This window comes from Cimex lectularius, unplaced genomic scaffold, assembly GCF_000648675.2.
Source record: "Cimex lectularius strain Harlan isolate CLEC.00 unplaced genomic scaffold, Clec_2.1 scaffold112, whole genome shotgun sequence".
NCBI lineage: Eukaryota > Metazoa > Arthropoda > Insecta > Hemiptera > Cimicidae > Cimex > Cimex lectularius.
The window spans coordinates 1,135,575-1,155,918 of record NW_019392699.1 but is presented as its reverse complement, the minus strand read 5'-3'; the positions used below and the strand labels follow the sequence as shown (position 1 = coordinate 1,155,918).

The window sequence follows — 20,344 nt, the reverse complement described above, 5'->3', positions numbered from 1 at the left end:
AAGAAATCACCGTACGTGTTAATCAAAAAGTGGTCAAGTAAATAAACTGGTGGTACTAAAAAGGGTTGTGGGACTCAACACATCCTACAAATGTATTGATGTGTTTTTCTCACAACCCTTCTTTTCACATTTTTTCGCATTTCAAATTTAATTGTTTCATTATAACAAAAGAACTATAATCGCAAGGCTCACTTCCAGTTAAATCATTGGCGGTAGTTCTAGATCCTGGACGAATGTCGAGAACTAAACTGAATATGATGTCCTTGGAAAAAAGGTTCTTCGGTGAGGTCACAACAGAACGACAATTCTTTAAGTTTTTGCCGACCTTTCGACGATTATATCGTCATCATCAGGGCTTATTTATTTTAGGAAAATATCGCAGCTAGAACATGTTGTATCATTAAAAAAAATATAAATATTTTTCTTACTTTAACTCGATGAGTTTTGAAATACATCTTGAAAACAAGAAACTGCATTTATAATAATATTATTTAAAATTAGTATCTAAACATTAACGGTATGGAATTAATTGAAATCAATAAAAACTACATAATATATATAAAAAAAACAAAAAAAAACAGCAAGGTTCAACAGCAGGTTGATACATAATCTCATATTGAATATGATGTCATAATGAAAAAAATATTTTATGGAATATTTTTAATACAATTTTTATTTTTATTTTCTTGCTTTGTCATTATTACAGTTATTACTTTTTTGCACTTTTTCAAAAATGTTTTTATATTAAACTATTTCTACAGTTTTTTCATTACAATGTTAACAATATTTTCAGCCAAGCCCTAGCTCCTTTTCAGGTTGAAACTAAGGTGCAGCTCTCTAATATTTTATCGAATTAATTAAGGTTTTTAGTCGAGATAAAAAAGTCAATGGCATGAGCGGGATTCGAACCCACGATCTTCGGCTTGACGCCGCTGCTCTACCACTTGAGCTATCGTGACCTCGATCGACTCGGACACCAACTTCCCATCTCAACCGCACCTTTTGAATTTTCCTTCCGTTTTGCTATTTTTCAAATGTCGTGTAATCGGATTGGATTTTCGACGACAAATGAAATGGCCACGGAGAGCTTTAGTGAAGTATATTTCATTTTTAATCATTAAATTCACTAATTTCGTGGTCCGCTTGACCAATTAATATATTACAATTAATTAAGGTTTTTAGTCGAGCTAAAAAAGTCAATGGCACGAGCGGGATCGAGGTCACGATAGCTCAAGTGGTAGAGCAGCGGCGTATCAAGCCAAAGATCGTGGGTTCGAATCCCTATCGTATCGCTAATAAATAAAATCAATAATACGAGACAATAATATTCTAAACATCACGGTTTTACATTCTTCTATTATTGAATATAAATTTAACTCAATATTATCTGAACTGATTCAAATTCAAATTAGGAATTTGTGGAAAATATTTTCAGGACAAGAAACACACATTCACACTGCATGACCCTCAGTAGGAACGTTAAATTAATTTTTACATGAAAATGATCTATTTTATTAAAATGTTATTTAATGAAGTATTAGTGTTTTAATATACATATTTTTTTATCTTTCAGTATGCAGTTTCGTGGTCCACAAGCGGTGTCACGAATACGTCTCCTTCACATGCCCTGGAGCCGACAAAGGGCCAGATTCTGATGTAAGTATTTAATTCAGTATCTTAAAAAAGTTCCACTTGACAATGTGACGTAGAGGAGGCATAACTTAAAAAAACGAAGTGATTCAGACGCAGGTGTACTCGATCAGCGTGGCGAAAGATTCTGTTCTGCCACCAGCCTAAGACGGACTTGGTATCGATCTCCTTTCTCTTCCCCCTTCCCAAAACCTACCCTCCGACCTCGTCGTCTTCATTCTTTACCATTCTAGTCAACTGACCTCTTGAGTGTCCAGGATGTAAGCAAAATCGCAAAATAAAATGAATTGACGGGCAATCGTTTGATAAATCATACCTCGCATAGTTAAAACCTAGTTTTCTCGATTCTGATCAGCTAGCAGTCAAAATAGATATCCTTAAACTATAATGCTCATCATGAAAATCATCTTATACCAAATTTATTTTCTATTAAAAATGAAGCGTTAACGTTAATTAATTTTTACAACTGTGTAAATAGAATAATTAAGCTCCTGGACGAAGTATTCCTTTTTACGTTGGGGATCGCACACAATTAAGAGATTTCGTTTATTTTTCTAATCTGGATTTTGTCACTTATGTGATACAATTTTTGTATAATTTGATATGTGCCATCATGTTCTTATTAGAGGGTTTTATTGTAGAATATAATGGTAGAAGTATCAGGTGTGGTTGAGCTACTAAAGTTTTAAAATTGTGATTTTTTGTGAAGCTATTCAACTAAACGGTACAACCCAGGAATCTGAAATTTATTTCGTAAATGTTTTTAGAACATTTCCATAAGGTTTTCCTAGTTCATTTATGTACGTAAATTATTGAAAATAGTTTGTCACTGCATTTTATACGAGTCCTTCAATAGCAATTGCCGTTAGAATTCTGATTGTTGGACTTCAAAGACGTCAAGGAAAGGATCATGGACTTGGTGGCCTATCGGACACTAGAGACACGTCTATGAAGAGAATAAATTACGTATATGGCAAAATAAAATGAACTAGGCAAATTAACAAGATAATTTTGTAAAAATAACGTAAAACATCACTGTGATTTATTAGTAATATAAATATAATATGACCTGAATGTACCGTATATAAATTGACATCATTATTTACATTTATTCACTAAATGTGAATAAAGACCAGGGCCTTTCGCCAACAAATTGATCTGAATAATTTGAATTTCCAGGATGTAGAAAGTTGCTTAGATAAGTCCAGTAAAATTAGATTCGCTTTAGAGGCATATTTTAAAAGTAAGTTTATTGAAAGCCTAATTGAAAATGAAAAAATCAGCCAACATTAGACATTATTTCTAAGGGCTAATAAGACCTTAAAGATAATTCACAATTAGAGTAAGATTACAAAAAAGATATGTAGTTAAATTAAATAAAACACAGTTCAAAACGTAAGACACTGACAATAATATTGATAACTGTGTACAACTTAGAAAATTTAATAATTTTATTAAATAAAATAAATCGATGACATGACTTATTTTTAAGTTTTCTTGTCCTCTACTTCATTTTTTTAAGGAGTATGAACGGTAATAATCTGGACCGCCCCTTCATTTGGCTGAAAGCGCTATCATCAGACTTGCTAACTCCGCAGGCTCGGCCATTTAGAAATTAATTAAACCTCCCGGGGTTAATTTAATACAAATATCGTTATTCTCGACGGTATTAAACAACCCGAGTCCAGAATTTATGATAACCCCGATACACGCAGGGGGACGTAATGACCGTCGATTGTTGATTTTCTCCCAAGCTTAAAACCTAACAGGTAAAGCCTTTAAAGATGTTTTCAACGAGTTCGATTTGGTTTAAATCAAAACACATAGTCTAATGCCCTGTAGATTAACACCCTGCAAATTCCAAAACTTTTTACGTTCTGCTACATTATTTTATCAAAAAATGCCAGATTTCATGAAATGTTTAAGTAAATGTTTGTTAATAATGGAATGATCGAAGAATAATCGATAGAAAATTTTTTTGAAATTATTGTCTCGACTGAACAGGTAGAGGGACCGCCTCCCTAATGATGCCGTGATACCAAAAACCAACATCGATCGTGACTTGACAGATCCAACAATCATCGCGTTTCACTGTTCAAGAGATCATGCAGAAAAATAAAATAAAGATGTGTCAGTTATATTTTTCTTGTTGAATTGTATGTTGAAGTGATGTAAATATGCGATGAAAACGATAAAATTTCCAGGAGCGATAACGCACAGGTAACTTGTTTAACCACTGGAGGCGTGAGGCCGCCTTTAACGACCGTTGTCTGATATTAACGGAAACAGGTTGAAATGGATCACTCTTATAATCGTCCGGGCCGACCTCTATTCCGACTTGGAACCCGCTTTCCTCCTTAGTCTCTATAATCCCTTGTAAATGCGTTCGTTGAACAGAAAGCCGACTATTAGCGGACGTCGATACAGTCTATCTTTGATACAGTCACTAAACGTCAACATCATAATTAAAAGAAAAAAAGAAGAATTTTCTTATTCTTTATATGTCCTTTACGTCTTCAAAAATTGACAAGTGGAACTAATTCTAATTGTAATAATTTTTTTATATAATAATTGGTATGTACAGATTTCCATTCTTTAAATTTTTTTCCATTTTATCCTGCTGACTAATAATTTCTAATTTTATATGCTGAGCCAGAGAAATTGGGTATAGTTACTGGTGTTTCATTTAGCTTGGTCGCTCCCTTCACTCTACACACGCAATGTCGTACTCCGAATGTGTGTACTGTACCGGAGAAGTACGTCAGGGGACGCAGGGTCGTGTTGATTATTATGACGAAAAGGGGAATCGTCACGACCCTAAACCCTGAATGCCACACTATGTTTCAGTCCTGCAAATAATTCTCAATTTTACATATTGTCTGTCCGTCTTATAACATAACCAGTCTGTATGTGTAAGTGTACCTCATGTATTTGTGTTGACTTATGATTTTTTACGAACCCACACCCACTTAAAAAAAATGCCTTTATAGATCGGACAGAAAATTTCCCTCTCTTCCATCATTTAATTCAAACATCTGTGTGAATGTATTGGTTGACAATTCTTCAAAAATTTCTTTTGTACTTTATAAATTGTGATCTTTTGATTTTATTCTCTCGACAAGCATGGGAAAAAACAAAATAAAAATAGTGGTTTAATTGATCCTTTACAAAATACAGCACGAAATGCGTTGAAGAGGCTCAATCTTCCTTAAATCGTGACTTCTCGTTTTCCCTTAACAATATATCTTATATTCTTTTAAATTATTATAAAACTATGGATATTTCAACTGTTCTGTACACTATATTATTCGTCTATATTTTTCCAAATGCATTAAAATTAATCCAAAAAGAAATTCATCCGACATCTCGGCAACGAGCATTGTAAGCTTTAAAGCGCAATATTGCCACGTCCATCGGTAAATCCATAACAAATAAATAGACTTGATAAAAAGAGTTGTGCTTTTTGGCCTAACTAGTTTGAGGACTGTTCTGTAAATGGAAAGAACTTATCCGGCGACAAATATTTATTAAGTCATGTTGAACCGGCACTGGGTCCGTCTACACTCGCTGTTTTTTTTGTTTTTTTTTTATGTTACTAAACTCGTTTTGGCTTTACACGGTCTTCGTGAGTAACATCAAAAACCGCCGAGTATAAACGTTCCAAATAAGTTAGCCGGTTCATTAAAAAATATTCACCGACTCGCAAACCAACACCCACCATCAACTTTGTCTACTAAGATCTCAAGAATTTGCCTACTGTTAATTAAACTGATTGGCAGATTATGAAACAGAATCAGGAGGTGTGTGCGGGTGGGTATGCTGTATGTTGAAAAATATGTAAATCTTTAAGAGTTGCTATAGCTGTTGGTATCGATGCTATATCTCAAATTTAAGGCTTTAAAAATAATTTTAAATTGCATATTGGTAAAACTTAATAGCTTTCACAGAGGACATGTTTAGGTTTTGTGTTTCCTCAAAGTTCTCCTGTCAGAATTGTTGTTCGAATAATATGTAAATTTTGTTGCGGTAGCCGAGTGGTTAGCATGAGAGACTCTCACGCCGCGGTCGTGGGTTCGATTCCCACCGTCGCCTCTGGCCCTTTTTTCCCGATAACCCCCAATTTGAACACACAATAATTCGTACTATGGCTAATATGCAAGATCATAAGGCCAATAAAAAAAAAAAATTAAGGCTTTAAAAATAATTTTAAATTGCATATTGGTAAAACTTAATAGCTTATTTGTAAGTCGTTTAAACTTTACAAACAACACCATCATTTCAGGGTGCTCTTGTCAATTAAGAACTAGATGTAAATAGATTATGACGTTAATGCAACTTGGGGGCACCTGCTCAATGGAAACTGCATAAATCATAAATTTCAATTGCACATTTAATATTGCATTGGATACAAAGGAAACACTTCGAGTCTTTTTTTGACAAATACTTAGCCTTATAATGTATGATTTATGCCATGAAAAAGTGTGAAGTAATAAATAATTATATAGGTAATCAAAAATTTTAATCAAAAAGTAAAAACAAAAAAATTTAAATTTAATAAAAAAAGAAAAATATCTGTAAGTCACTTCATGGGCCTCGAATAATAGACGAGAGTCTTTAGTGAATGCATTTAGTAGTGTGAATGCATAAAGTGTGAGGAAGTATTATGCATCAAGTATTATATACCCCATCGTTTTTAGCTTTGCATATTTTGCGCGAACTATAAATATCCTTCGTCCTATTAGAGTAAATATATTTAAATATGAACGATGGAATGAGTGAGCATGATGTGTATATTATATATATAAAGATATAATAACATGCTAGGGCCGTATGGGATGGGATACTCCCTCTGGGGTATGGGGATTAACCCCAGGCTCTGCTCTAGCTAATTTGCATAAGCCCTAATTTCTGACCTCACATCCGAAGTAATCCGTAGCTCATAAATATCCACTCGCCCGGCTAGTAGTCCGTCCGAAATTTTCACGCTCAAATTCGTACTAGACAGGCTATATGTCACAACTAAACAAAAACATGTTTTCAGAAACTTACGTTTTATGAAACCTTTATGTAATTTTGAACATTAATTAGTTTTTAAAATTGTTTTGATTTATAAGCATTCCTTCAAAATCATAAGAGAGATTTTTGTGTGAAAGCAGGTGCAAATACGTTCCATGTCTTTCTCTAGAGTTAGCTGTTAACCCAGTTCCTATTCCTATCACGACCTTTTCCAATTTGTGTAATCCTCTTATGTCCAGCCTGCTTGTTTAAATCACCTCTGTTTAATGTTGGGCTATTATCGCTTTCATCTCGCGCGTCTCCGTTAAAAGATTGTCGTTGACGAAACACCGGGATTTGACTGCTGCTGAAGTCAAAACAAAACAGTTTATATAATTACTTTAAAATGTTGTATGCTAAAATAAAATTTAAAAACTTGTATCGACAATAGTTTATCGATCTTTAGGTATTAATTAACTTAATACTGGCAAATTCTCACCATCAGGAGAACTTAGCCAATGCATTGAAACAAATATATTTATGATAGGTACTATTAAATTGTACCGTAAGTTTAAGTGAAGTTAAAACAAAGAATAAATTTTATAAAGCTATTGTGTTATCTTGTTTTTATGCTAAATGTTAATGAATAAGCCCAATGTCGTTTTTTATGCAATTTATTTGACTAATCGATCATTATTCATTATTATGCAGAATGCGAGCAACCGCCAGGTCTGTTTCTAACGACAAAATAGTGCAAATCCGTTAAAATTCCAGATTCAGAATAATGAACTGTTTATCGTGGAAACACAATTTAAGATAATTTATTGTTTTCTCAATTTTTTTCTCGTTACGAAAATCGCAGATTTGGATTTTAACTCCCTCGGTACGGAATTAACTCCTGTACCGAAATATAATTCTCGATCAGCTTCTCATACCCGGTATAAATTTTGATTAAAGGTTTCACCTTTTATGTTAATTCCTGCGTTAAAATTCGAATTCGTGGCGTTACAAGTTAAAATATTGATGTTATTCCACATTTTCGTGAAGAGTTGGAATTTTTTCTCATTCACCGTTTATGTTTTCAATTTTCAGCATCAGTTTATTTTTGGCATAAGAATGCGATATAAGTGCCGTATTACACTTATATATATCTTATATCTTTCATAAAACTTCCATATTTAATATTAACACGCTTGATTCCTGGGTCAAAGCCCGCGCAGGTCCTCTAATGCAGATAAAGGTTGCTCGATGTGTTCCACATAATAGAAGCTACCTTGGCTCCTTACAGAGAGCGTTTAGGCAAGCCGCCGAATTTAAGATTAGTTCTAAGGCACAGTGGCTAGTTTCTAGGTCCCTGTTTCGCTTTTTGGAGGACGTGGGAGTTCTTTATTGTACATAATTTGTTTGATGTGTTTTGTGTGAGTGCGTGTATCTATTAGCGTGAGTGGTGAGGGGCTCATGGCGAAATATAGCGTTACCATCTCCCCTTCAGCATATTTATAAAACTACTCCATCGGCTTAATTTTGTGTGCAGGTCTATGATAAATATCTAGTACCCCACTAGGTCCTCAAGCCTGTTAGCCGAGCTATAGTGGACAAAGTACCTGATTAGTTTGTTCTTTCTTTCTTTTCTTCTTTTTCTTCCTATGTTGTTACTTGTTAATCTTAGCGTTTCCCTGAACTTTTAATTCCGGGCTGGTTACTCCTTGTACCCATAATTGTTATTTATTTATTAACATATTGTATTTATTAGAAAGTGTGTTCAAAAGGATTAACCAGCAAGGGGGAGACCTATTAGAGTAGATAAATTAATAATAATAAAAAAAATTTCCCTTCTTCTTTGGGTCTTCCCTTTCAGGGCAAGGTCGAAGGAAGACGTTAAGCACAATAAGATCCCCTAAACTTGCATCCCATTTGAATTAGTTTAGTGGCCGAGGTCCGCCGGTATGGGGTCTCGCTTAGGTACGGCGGGGAGGTGGATGGGGAAAAAAAATCTAGTACCCCACCGACCAATCAAAATGATTGAAAATGTGCATAGGTGTGAATGTATTTATTTGTGCGAATGGTAGATGTTAGTTGTTTTAGGCTAGATTATACTTTCCAGCGACCTAGCTGTCGCCCTCATTGGACCCTAACCCCGTTGTGTGGGAAGTGACCATCTCCTGGACATCTGGCTCAAGGAGACACTAGCGACCCAGGCTCATAACGGGGTAAGTGAACCTCCTCTGAGGTACAGACCCTAGGGTCATCTCATCGAGGAGTGACAACCCTTCGTGGTGAAAGTCCAACAAGTATGATTTTCATTTACCTGTTACGTTGATAGTTAATCATTAGGATCTTTGGATTTATTGGATGCTGGCTGAATTAAGTAAATTGTTAAGAGGGCTTATTTTCTTGCTTTATTTGAATCGGCGTAGTATATTCTAAAAAATAAATAAGTAAGTTTTGGTAGATGTGGAGAATTTTCTTATCACTACAGTGTACGTTTACCATAAAATAGCGCTAATTTTGTACATATTACGATATAATGAAAAAATAATACGTACTTATTCTCTCGTTATTGACTCTGGATCAAATGATAAATTTTTGTGTGATGCTGCAATTTTTTCAGGGAAACTCGATAACCTGAATTACTCAATTTAAACTTGCATATATGTACTGTTTTTTGGTGGCACATCAAACTGCCACCAGTAATAAACCAAAAAACATTGGCGCTTCAAGTGACAGAGGATGTTTGTTTATTATATACCACTTATGTCGTGTGTGTGTTTGTGTGCAAATTGAATTTATGTGTTTTGTGTGAAACTTATCATCACAGTTTTAACAAAACTATGTTTTATTGAGTCACTGATTCTCAAAGCCAGTCATCCCTCCGTCTTTTCTCTGCTAAAAGAGCTCAATTAATTCAGATTTAATTAATCGGACCAGCGAGATGGAATTATTTTCTGACAGCGCCCTTCTCATTTCAGTATAATTTACTACATCAAAAATAATATCGTTTTAACTAATTAACACATACATTTTCTTCGTCCCTTCTTCAGAAAATACAGTTTCTTCGAATAGATCAACAGTAGGTACAATTTTTGTATAATTGGAGATATAATTTTACTGATAGAACAATCATTCACGAAAAAAGTGGCAAAAAAAATTATTAGATTATAACTAACCCTGCCAAACTGTGGCAGGTTAAGAAAGAAGTCGGTCCCTGGTCCACGGAGAACGGTTCGAAAAGGGAAAAGGCCATACTGACAAGACTACGCATAGGTCATACAAGAATAACGCACGGGCACCTTCTGGCCGGAAAGCGACCGCGTAGGTGCCCGTTATGTAATGATAGAATAACGGTCGAGCACTCTTCAAGTGCAGAAGGCTTGATGTATATATACAATATTTTGTCATCGGACCTGTGCGTAGTCTTGAGGCACGGCAGCGGGCACAGATCGCTGTTCCGGTACCTCAGGGCTATAGGGATTTTTAAATAGAAATGATAATTTTTTTCTTAAATTCTATAAAAGCATTCTAGAATATCAACGTAGTATATATCTGAAATCACAGAGTCAGTAACCAGATCGAGGGATTTTTAAATGTATATAGTTTTCTATGTTTGTGTTGCGCCTGTGTTTGACTTTATGTTAATTTATTGGAATGAATGTAATTTATTAGCATGAAAGGAAGGGGTGATTTAACCCCGCCCCGAGGAATATCGAGTACTCTGGGGTGAGTGTGTGACGTCTGGAGAGTAAAAGTAAGTTATTAGCGAGAGTGGAGAGGGTTCAACCCCGCCCCGAGGAATAATCGAGACTCTGGGGGAGTGAGTGTGACCAGACTTCTATGTTTCTATCGAGTGTTGTGTTTGTGTTAATTTATTGTAATGAATGTAATTTATTAGCGTGACAGGAAGGGGTTGCTTATATCCCCGCCCCGAGGAATATCGAGTAATCTGGGGGAGTGAATGTGACCAGACATCTATGTTTGTGGTGATGTATATATATGTATTGTATGTTTTGTTTCTATTCTGTATTTGACAACCTGAGGTACAAACGAGAGACTAGCATTCTAGAACATCAGCGTAGTATATATATCTGAAATCAGAGAGTCAGTAACCAGATCGAGACGCTCAAATGGCTGCAGTTTAAAACAAAATATGCGTGAAAGAAAAGAAAAAGAAGGAAAACACGCAGAGGGCCGGCGATGATCAGCTGTTTGTCGGCCCATAAACCTCCCACTTATATATATATATTAGATTATACGTAAAACTGTAACTTTTTTATATAAATACTTATAAATGACAATGTTAATACAATTATTAACTGAATTAGGAAGACGTTTCTACTCCTGTCCGTTCATTAATGTTTAGCCTATCGTGAAATGTGTTGCGCTTTTGTGCAGTACTTTTGCGGTTTACCGATGCAAAAAATGACTATCCGGGGGGTAGAGATAACTCTCTCAAGTTGGGATGAATAGAGTCCCGAGTTTATCGACTGGCCATCATGGACCAACTCGTCTCAATCGCTTCTTTAGAATTACACAAAACGCGTATGACATTTTTGGCAGACCTTTCTTGCCTTGATACTGGAAAAGGTTGCCCAGAACATGCTTTGTCGGGAAGGAGGATGGATTAAATATACATTTTCAAAGAAAGTTACTTGATGAAACTATGTCGGGTATAGTTTTCAGAAGTTTTTTACACCCTTCACCCCGATGCTTGTTCACCTGAGATTATAATGGGTGAAGGATGCTTCTGCGGTTCTTAGCCACCATCCTAAATCTTCCCAATGTAAGATAGAGCAATTTTATAAAATAATGTTCTAAATGTCGGTAAAGAAACGGAAGAAACAGTAGTTAGCTTTTTGAATATATAAGCTGATGTAGTTATTCCATCAAATAATAATCAGTTCGTGATGAATTCATTCAGAATCGAAATTCAGCAGAAAATTGGTTGTTGGCGGTGGTACGGCCAGTTTACGGGTCAGGTGGAAGCGAGGATTAAATGGATTGCCGCAACTAATCCTTTGAGATATATCGTCCACGGTATCGCCATCATATCAACGATAGCTGATTGATCCCCGTTTTCCAGCTGAATAAATCAGTGTCGGTTCGTCCTCCTAAAATATTACGAAAACTAGTCCATATAAAAGGCAATTAATACGCAATACAATTATTGTGATACAACACGATGACAGCCGGTGATTATTGATAATATCTGTATTTTGTGGGAAAAAATTATATTTTCTATAACCGTCTATTGTCAGAATTGATTAACGCTCAACCTAAATGCTGTAGCTAAGTTATTGAACAAATAATTAATTGGTTTGTAAAAAATCTAGGCAATTACAACCGATGAATTGACTAGCGTTCGGAAAACGGAGAACGAAATTGTGTCTTCATTTGATTAAAATACGCACACGCATTTTTAATCTACGATTTCTTGAACAATCATCGATTGTTGGTTCTTGGAGATTTCTATTTTACTTAAAGGAAGGTTACGTCCTTGAACGTACATAGCAGACAAATGCTTATAATGAGTACAAATTAGTTGATTAGCAGTTATCTTTGATGGACGTAGGGGCATCCCTCTCCACTCGCATTAATCTATAAAAATATAAAGATACATCAACATTTAGCACTAAAACATAGCAATAATCACGGATATTTTTAACTCCATTATATTTCGTGGTCTATTAACCAAATTACTTCTTTCAATTAATTAATCTTCTTTAAGGTTTTGGTTGAAATGAAACGAAGTATAACTTCACTATCAGCTCCCCGTGGCCACTTCATATGTCGCCTAGAATCGAATCCTGATTACACGACATTTGAAAAATGGCAAAAAGGAGGGAAAATTCGAAAGGTTTTAAGTTGAGATGGGGAGTTGGTGTCCCAGTGAATCGAAGTCACGATAGCTCAAGTGGTAGAGCAGCGGCGTATTTAGCCGAAGGTCGTGGGTTCGAATCCCGCTCGTGGCCCTAGCTTTTTCATTTCCACCAAAACCTTACATAAAAAGATATTTTTAAATTTGAAATAGTTATTGACATTTTACGTTGTATGTAGTTATTTTATTTTGATGTCTTAAATCCAAAACTTTGGAATGCAAGGTAGATCGTTCTTCAACGTCTGCGACTATATATATATATTTTTTTTTATGTTATCCTTTAAAAGATAATGCCAATAATTGTATTAAAAACGGGTCGGAGTAAAATATTAACAGGGAACCAATGATATCGGTAAGCAATATTTTGAAGATTTGAATAAAACCAGTTGGTTTTTCTTTTCTGATTTTGGAGTAAGTCATAAACACTACACAAGCGTAAAGAATACACTGAAATATCGCCTTTTCGCTAAATCGTCCACAAAGTAATTTAAATAAATACATACCCGTTTTTTGTAGAGGAAGTTTGTCTTATGTTTAAACTTATCAGTAATCATGATATGTATATGATGCTAACAGTTATAGATCATTTTTTAGAAATATTAATGAAGTAAGTACGATAAAGTAAGACAGTAAGTCAACAATATTATCAATCAGCGTTAATATTTTTCATAAGTATTCTTACTGTTGTTATAGTAAGATAAGTATGGGCGTTGAAAGTCGACAGAAGGAGGAGTCGAGTGAAAATCAAACAGTTTACTTCGGCAAAAGTAATTTTTGAAGAATGGTTTGAATGTGTCTTTGTTAATAAAAAAGATGTCTGGCGTAAGCACTGATGTAAAAAAAAATTAAAATGTTTGTCACATTTGTTGGAGAAGAGGTCACTTGGCCCCTGTGTCTGTTGTGTGTAGGCCTCCCGTACAAAGCACAAGTTCAAGGTTCACACCTACTCGAGCCCAACGTTTTGCGACCATTGTGGATCCTTACTCTACGGTGTCATCCACCAGGGCATGAAATGCGAAGGTACAGCCCCCAAAAAGAAAATGAATCAAGTTTTCAAATACCTACATATCACTTTTACAATAATTTTGACTCTTCCTACACCCACCTCTCTTGACTAACTCCCATTACGTAAAATCAGAAGGAAGGACATTTGTCTTACTTTTAGTCAGCCGGCTAATTGGTTATTTTTGAAATGTAATGTTCCTTGAAAAAAAAAAAAATCAAAAATGTGACATGATTCACAGCTCTTCATTAAAGAGGTACACTAACAAGGTATTTTTCAAAGGTATTTTTTTGATCATGAATAAAACAATAGAACTAAATGAACCCACAAATACAGATAGATTTAGAAATGTGAATAGCGACGGTATGGATTGGCCACATAGAGAAAATTCTTCTCTTAAAAAAAAATAATTCTTTACAAACTTAACTCTTCGTTCCCTAGGGCTTTTAAAAAATGTTTATGCATTGCAAGTACATCAAAAATAATTTAGAAAATAAAATATTTCCAATATATTTGAAATGTAATTTATTTCTGCTGGGGTGAAGTGTCAGTCACTAGGGATCAGATTTGTGTGTAACAAATTAATTGACGAGTGCTTCAGTAGAATCTGTAAAAAAATTGGATGTATAAATTTTGCTGAAAATAATCGCCTGTTTGATTTATCGCTACATTTAAGTTTAAATGAATACATGACTGACGTAGTATTTTATTCGTACAATAATTATATTTAATTGAAGGTAATGATTCAATATTTAGTTGAGTGCATTGCAATTTCAATTTTAACCATTTTACGACTGACTAAGGTAAAATCCGATACTAACTTGATCCATAAATAACTTATTGGTTTCTTAATAAGCAAACGAAAGATTGATAAACGCATTTGTATGGAACGCTTACACACCTCCCTTCTCCACGGGCACTGGTACACTGCACTTCGACCGCCAATCTGCACATCTCCTCTCACTCACTTTCTCATTCTCTCTATCTCTCTATTTTCTCTCTGTCTATCTTTCTCTTCCTATTACATATCTCTATCGTATATATTACTCCCCTAACTTCCTCTTTTCTATAATAGGGCATTTTTTCATTAAATACATTCAACAAACACAGTTTCACATTTTTCCTATCACTCAATGGACTCGAACATTTGAAAGTGACACATTTTTGGCACAGTTAGAGCTTGGCACTCTGAGAAAGCAGGACCGCAGTCGAGGCAGAAGGGAGGTGTGGTTTCTGCATGGACAGCTCCGACACTTGAAGCTTGCTACAAATTTCATTAGTTACTTCTTCTATGTGTGTTGTGTTATCTTTGTAATTTTATATATACATAATACGTTAATTATGGAATAAAATTATTGATTTTACAAGTCTGTGTGTTCTGTCGGCTATTGAGAGGCATGGTGCCGACCAAACAGCAATTAATAAAAACCGCCAAAATTGCGCCACTTGTAATGTCCTCTTTTGTCGATTTTTAAGTAACACTTATGATGAATTTGTGTGTTGTTACCATTTATACGTTGTTTGTGTGTTTCTTTACTTGCGAACCGCCCGCAATGCGACGGGAATGGGTTTTTGGTTTATTTTTTAATTAGCATTTTTCTCATGAGTGTCTGATAGTTTTGTTCTGTCATTAGCAGGTAGCTGAGTAAAACGGGAGTACAATAACCCACAGAAACGAACCCAACATACTCGGAACTGGTTTCAATTTTTTTCTCCACATGTAATTCACGAGTTAGGAATGAAAAATGATACTGACAATGGTACAGAACACAAATGGTTTGGGAAAGCTAATCGGATGAGACTATTTTCTATTACATATAATTTGTGATTAGGAATGAAAGCAAAGTATAGAAGTAGAAGCTCCGTAAAACACCAGACAAAATATAACGCTAGAATTAATTAAATTAAAATGTTGGACTGTTTATAATTTCTCTTGTAGAGTCAAGAGCTCTTATTGATTTTACCAGGCTTTGTATAATTAAAACCGGTTATTGTTTGTTTACTTGTCTGCTATGCTGTCAAGTTGGTTATTACATCAAAACAATGCACTTATCACACCTCTCATTTAATCGTAATAAAAACAAAATAAATTCATCCCACCATGCGTTCTATTCGACTCTCCATTTTTCTTCTCTTTCTTTGAAAAATAATTAATTGATGTAATTTTGTGTAACGTTTATCCTAGCACATAAAGGGAAATTATTTAATTTGCACACCCTGGTTAAAGACCCTGATCACGGATGTCGAACTTTTGATATTCCGGTACTTAGCATCCGCCAATTAGGCATATAAATTCCGACGTTTTGAATCGTTTTGCCGCATTTATTGTTAATTTTCAGATCGTAAGCACGTTTAAGCTGCATTCTAAAAGTTCATTCGGTTATTCGATCAAGTGATGTTTGCAGTTGAAATGTAAATTCTGAAATACAGGGAGGAAGAAAAAACATTCCGAAACAATGGAGGGTTCGTTTCTGTTAGAAATAGTACAGAATAAAATTGCTAATGCGAATATGTTTGATTTTTCAATTTAATTTTGATTTGGTGTGTGCGCGTGAAGTAGATAGCATACTGTTTGATTTAATTTCTTTATTTGTTTTGTTTGAGCACTTGTGCGAAGGTGGCTTGCCAAAAGCGAAAGTCATCTCTGCATTGTCTCACTCTTTGACCCCTAAAGCAGATCGAATCCGACCCTCAGAAGACAGAAAAATTCAACAAGATTGTCGGAGGTCGGGTTCGGTCCCACATTTCCCAAACCCAAAAAGAAAAGAACAGCTCTCACGGCAAGTCCGCTGACCGTAGGCCGAGATCTCCAAACATAAGTTCGAGATGTACACATACTTGGCGCCCACGTTCTGCGACCACTGCGGATCAATGCTCCACGGGCTCACATCGCAGGGATTGAAATGTTCAGGTAACAAAATACAAAGATACAAACTGAAATACCGCGCGAACTGAAAGTATTCCCAAAAAATAATAACACCAAACCAAGGGCCCAATGCACATTGTTTGTTTTTAATTGCTAATTCTATTAAGTGCTGACATATTTTGACAAATAGAATTTTTCAGTTACTATAAAGATGTAGATGTGAGGTCTTTTTTGATATGTCAAATAGCTTGAGATGATTTGAGATATGCATAAAATTGTATTACTTATACAATTGTAATTGACAACAAATGTTTCTCTATGTTAAAATGGATCGCGATCATTCACTCTCATTACATTCGATCGACTACTTTTATTGTTTTGTTTTTTAAACGATTGGACCAAAGTGATTTTTAAGGCTAGACTCTTTAGAAGGTCGTCCTCGCCTTCCTTCAACCATAAACGAATCGATTTAACCTTTATTACAATTGCATGACAATTTAACAAAGAGCAAGATGGAATTGTACGCTTCGACATACGACTCATTTTAAAATTTGCGTTTCTCGTTGGTGTTAAGAATTAAGTCTGTGTAATAATGCAGAGGACGAGGAAGCAGGACTGACTCCACTCTTTACAGGAACATCTGATCTTATAACTTCACAGCGGGCGGGTGTAAAATTTTGATCACGTTTGTTTCTTGCAGCATTTAATAAAAAGTTAAAAAATTTTCCGATTAGATTTAAATACTTCTGGTTTTTTTTTAAATTTTCTACCTTTTTCGATCCTTCTATTGCAAATAATTTGATTAATTTGAGTTGTAGATTCGACATTCGATGCAATCAATTTAACGAAGAGGACTGACAAAAAAATACTCTAGTTAAATTGCAATACACCCTTTCATCTCATGGCTATTTGATTTATCGCATGTGCGAGTAAAAGTTAAAAAGCAATTTATAATTTTATTTAGGACTGCCAATCTAGTTGTTTAAATTTTAAATAGCATGAATTAAAAAGCTGGGGGTTCAGATTGATACAGAAGATAAAGTCTGAAAATAATAAATGTGGTTACATTGGCTGTTTGTTGGACCGTCTATATTATGCTATTGAAGAAATCCAAAATTAGGCTATGATAACCTAGCAGTTTTTATATCCAAGCGCAAACGGAGGCAGTTTTTCCCATTCGGCTTATAAATCGAGCTTAGAATTTTATATTTTATAAACCCATCTATAAATATGTGATAAATTAGAGAATAAATTGTGCCAGCATCACATAAAAGAGTTTCAGACATATTAAATTACCCGGCTGATATTGAAACGAAAGATACACCACTTCAATGTAGAACAAGGTTTTTGAAATATAATCTTTGCTCTTAAATTAATCACTGCTAATCTACGGACTAATATGGGTTGTTCAGAAAATAATGCCGTTGTTTTCTTTAAAAATGGTTACCTTCCATAAATTCTCAGTCATTATATTCAGTTACAACGTCTTGATTTTTATATCTTATAAAATGAAACAAACTGATGTCTCTATTACCTGTTGGGACGTTCTATTTTTGGAAAAGATGGAAAAGCTAAACAGCCTGGAAGGGAAATCTGCACTGGTGGTGGGCGGATGTCTAAAGGCAAGACGTGTTTTAAGAATAAAATTATTTGCATGGCGTAAGCGATCATTTCAATTGTTTTAATAAAATAAAAACTATTATTGGGAGTAAATATAAAGTCTTAATAAATAAAGGCGATAAAAGTTTTACAAAATAGGTTTAAATTGTACGTAGAAAGAAAAACTAAAATTGATCGTACCCTGAAATTGTCAGGCAACTCCGTTATTATCGAGAACCGGACATAGGTGATGATAGCTAAACCAAGCATAAGAGATTGTAAGTCTTGAGTGTTTTTTTACACAGATTTAGGAAAAATAAAAAGTAAAAACAATTTGAATAAAAGTTTAAACTTGTGAGTAAAAACTTGCAATTTAATTTAGGGAGGTTAAGAACTAGCGATCAGCGACTATATTTTAATTAGAGGTTGGAATAAAAGCCTTAGTGCTAAATCTTTAAGAAGTATAAGTAGCAATACTGCAGATGTAGAAAGCTGAAGTTTTCCTGTTACACAATTTGTGCTATGAGTCATTTGGATGCCTCATTTGTTAAGCGGCAAAATTTTAATAGACTTTGTTCAAAGCGACGAGATGATCGTCTATTCTAAGTGGGATGGATAAAACAGTGTCTCAAGAACAAAATCTCACAGTACGATTCGCCAGATAAATCAAGTTCCTTTTACTTCTTGTAAAGACTATGAGTCACATATTAATCATAGAATGGGATGGGAAGTGGCTGAAGAGCGTCCCCTTATGTCCGTTCAAAAGGTAGGATTGTTGATTGGTAGGAACTTTTATATTTAGCTTCCTGTGAATCGGTCAATTCCACTCCATATTGTTTAGAGAGGACCGATTGAATTATATTACCGAAGAAGAAAAAGAAAAAAAAGCGGCCTGCGTCGTCAAATAGAAAATTGGAGTCGTAAATCTTCCATAACAATCATTTTTCATTGTTAAAACGGATAAATCGTGCTACGTAATCTTTCTGATGTTTTGGTCAAAGCCAAAATTATCGACTCGATAAACAGTTGGATCAACGAGGGAATTAACGTATGCACGAGTTTATAGATCAAAGCCCTAGGAACTTATTATGATATCAGTACAAATAAATTGTTTAAAATGCGATAAGAAAATATTGTTACTATTGTCGCATAACATGGGCATGTTCTTAAACAAGGAATTACAGTTTCAGCTAAACACCGGCGTTATTTTATAATCAACCCAATATTTTTATTTCTAAATGTGACCTCTTCAGTTTTTTTGTAACATTACTTTTACGTAACTGAAGCATATGAGGACGAGTAAGATGCCGCAATGTTTAACTACTTTATGTTTAATAACTTTAAATATAAGCACTACAATAATCTTGAAAGTACAGACCAAACTTTACATTTTCTTATTAATAAATCCAAGCTCATTCTTACTTTCCAACCAACGGGATGTTCGAGATATTTTTTCATTTCCGTAAAGTCGTTAAAAAGAAAAAGAAAAAAACATTTTGGCACAAGTATGAATCACGTTTAATTTAAATTACCATCTTAACTTTTGTTATATTTCTCAATTTCATTTCCATAAACAAGCCAATGTACAACCCATTTGAAAAAAATATTTAAAAGCATTGTACATACTGCATTTAAGTTTTTAGCATGTTTTCTTACTGGTTGTAAAACCGAAATAGTTCTATAATCACGGACCGATAAACGCATTAGTCGTAGGTGTAATACTTTTTATAAATACTACGTTTTTATAGGCTCTGAGCTTTATATTAGAGCTAAACTCAACTGTTTTAATTTTTTTTAAAATTGTTTGAGGGAGAAGCATGATAAATGTATTACCGCTGGCCTTCTAACGGCCATTGCATTGGGCCCGCAAATCGGGCGCGTTTTGTTTTTTCGAGTCTTAAAAATGACATGTATCTATATATTTAGCAGTTAGCTTTAAACCACTTGCATTTGTATTATTTCCGAGATACAGCCAAGATCCAAGAAACTGGATTTCCAATTGTCGCATTAGTTAAAAAAAAGTTACTTTAACAGCTGATGTCATGTCATGTCTGACTACTAATCAACACTTTTTTTGAAAAGTGGGATGAAGAACAAAATCAATCAAGTATATATGAAAAGTAAAGAAAATTAAAATGGGGGTCCTAATCCTAAAATGAATAATATTATTTCCGCTCTCATACATATTAATGGACTAGTTCCATTAGACCAAACGATGGCTCAAAACTATCGATTTTCATAATATATAATTTACGATAATACGTGATATCAAAAACAAAATCAGGTTTTTACTGGATAAGTGCAGGTGGTGTTGTTAACGCTATAACAATTCTTTTTACTAACAACTTTTCATAAATAC

The 20,344-nt window shown here is 34.5% G+C and overlaps 1 protein-coding gene across 10 annotated transcripts in view; it reads left to right on the top strand.

The window, feature by feature from the left end:
- LOC106664526 (protein kinase C, brain isozyme) overlaps nucleotides 1-20,344 on the top strand; it is an 85,779-nt gene that overhangs the window by 55,022 nt on the left and 10,413 nt on the right. For 6 of the 10 annotated variants that reach the window (XM_014390327.2, XM_014390322.2, XM_014390324.2 and 3 more), the window contains exons 3-4: nucleotides 1,574-1,656; nucleotides 16,320-16,431. In XM_014390327.2, coding sequence (XP_014245813.1) covers nucleotides 1,574-1,656; nucleotides 16,320-16,431 — 195 coding nt within the window. Of the gene's footprint in view, nucleotides 1-1,573; nucleotides 1,657-13,425; nucleotides 13,538-16,319; nucleotides 16,432-20,344 lie in introns of those variants that run through there. The other 4 variants (XM_024226090.1, XM_014390328.2, XM_014390326.2 and 1 more) reach the window with 2 other exon arrangements.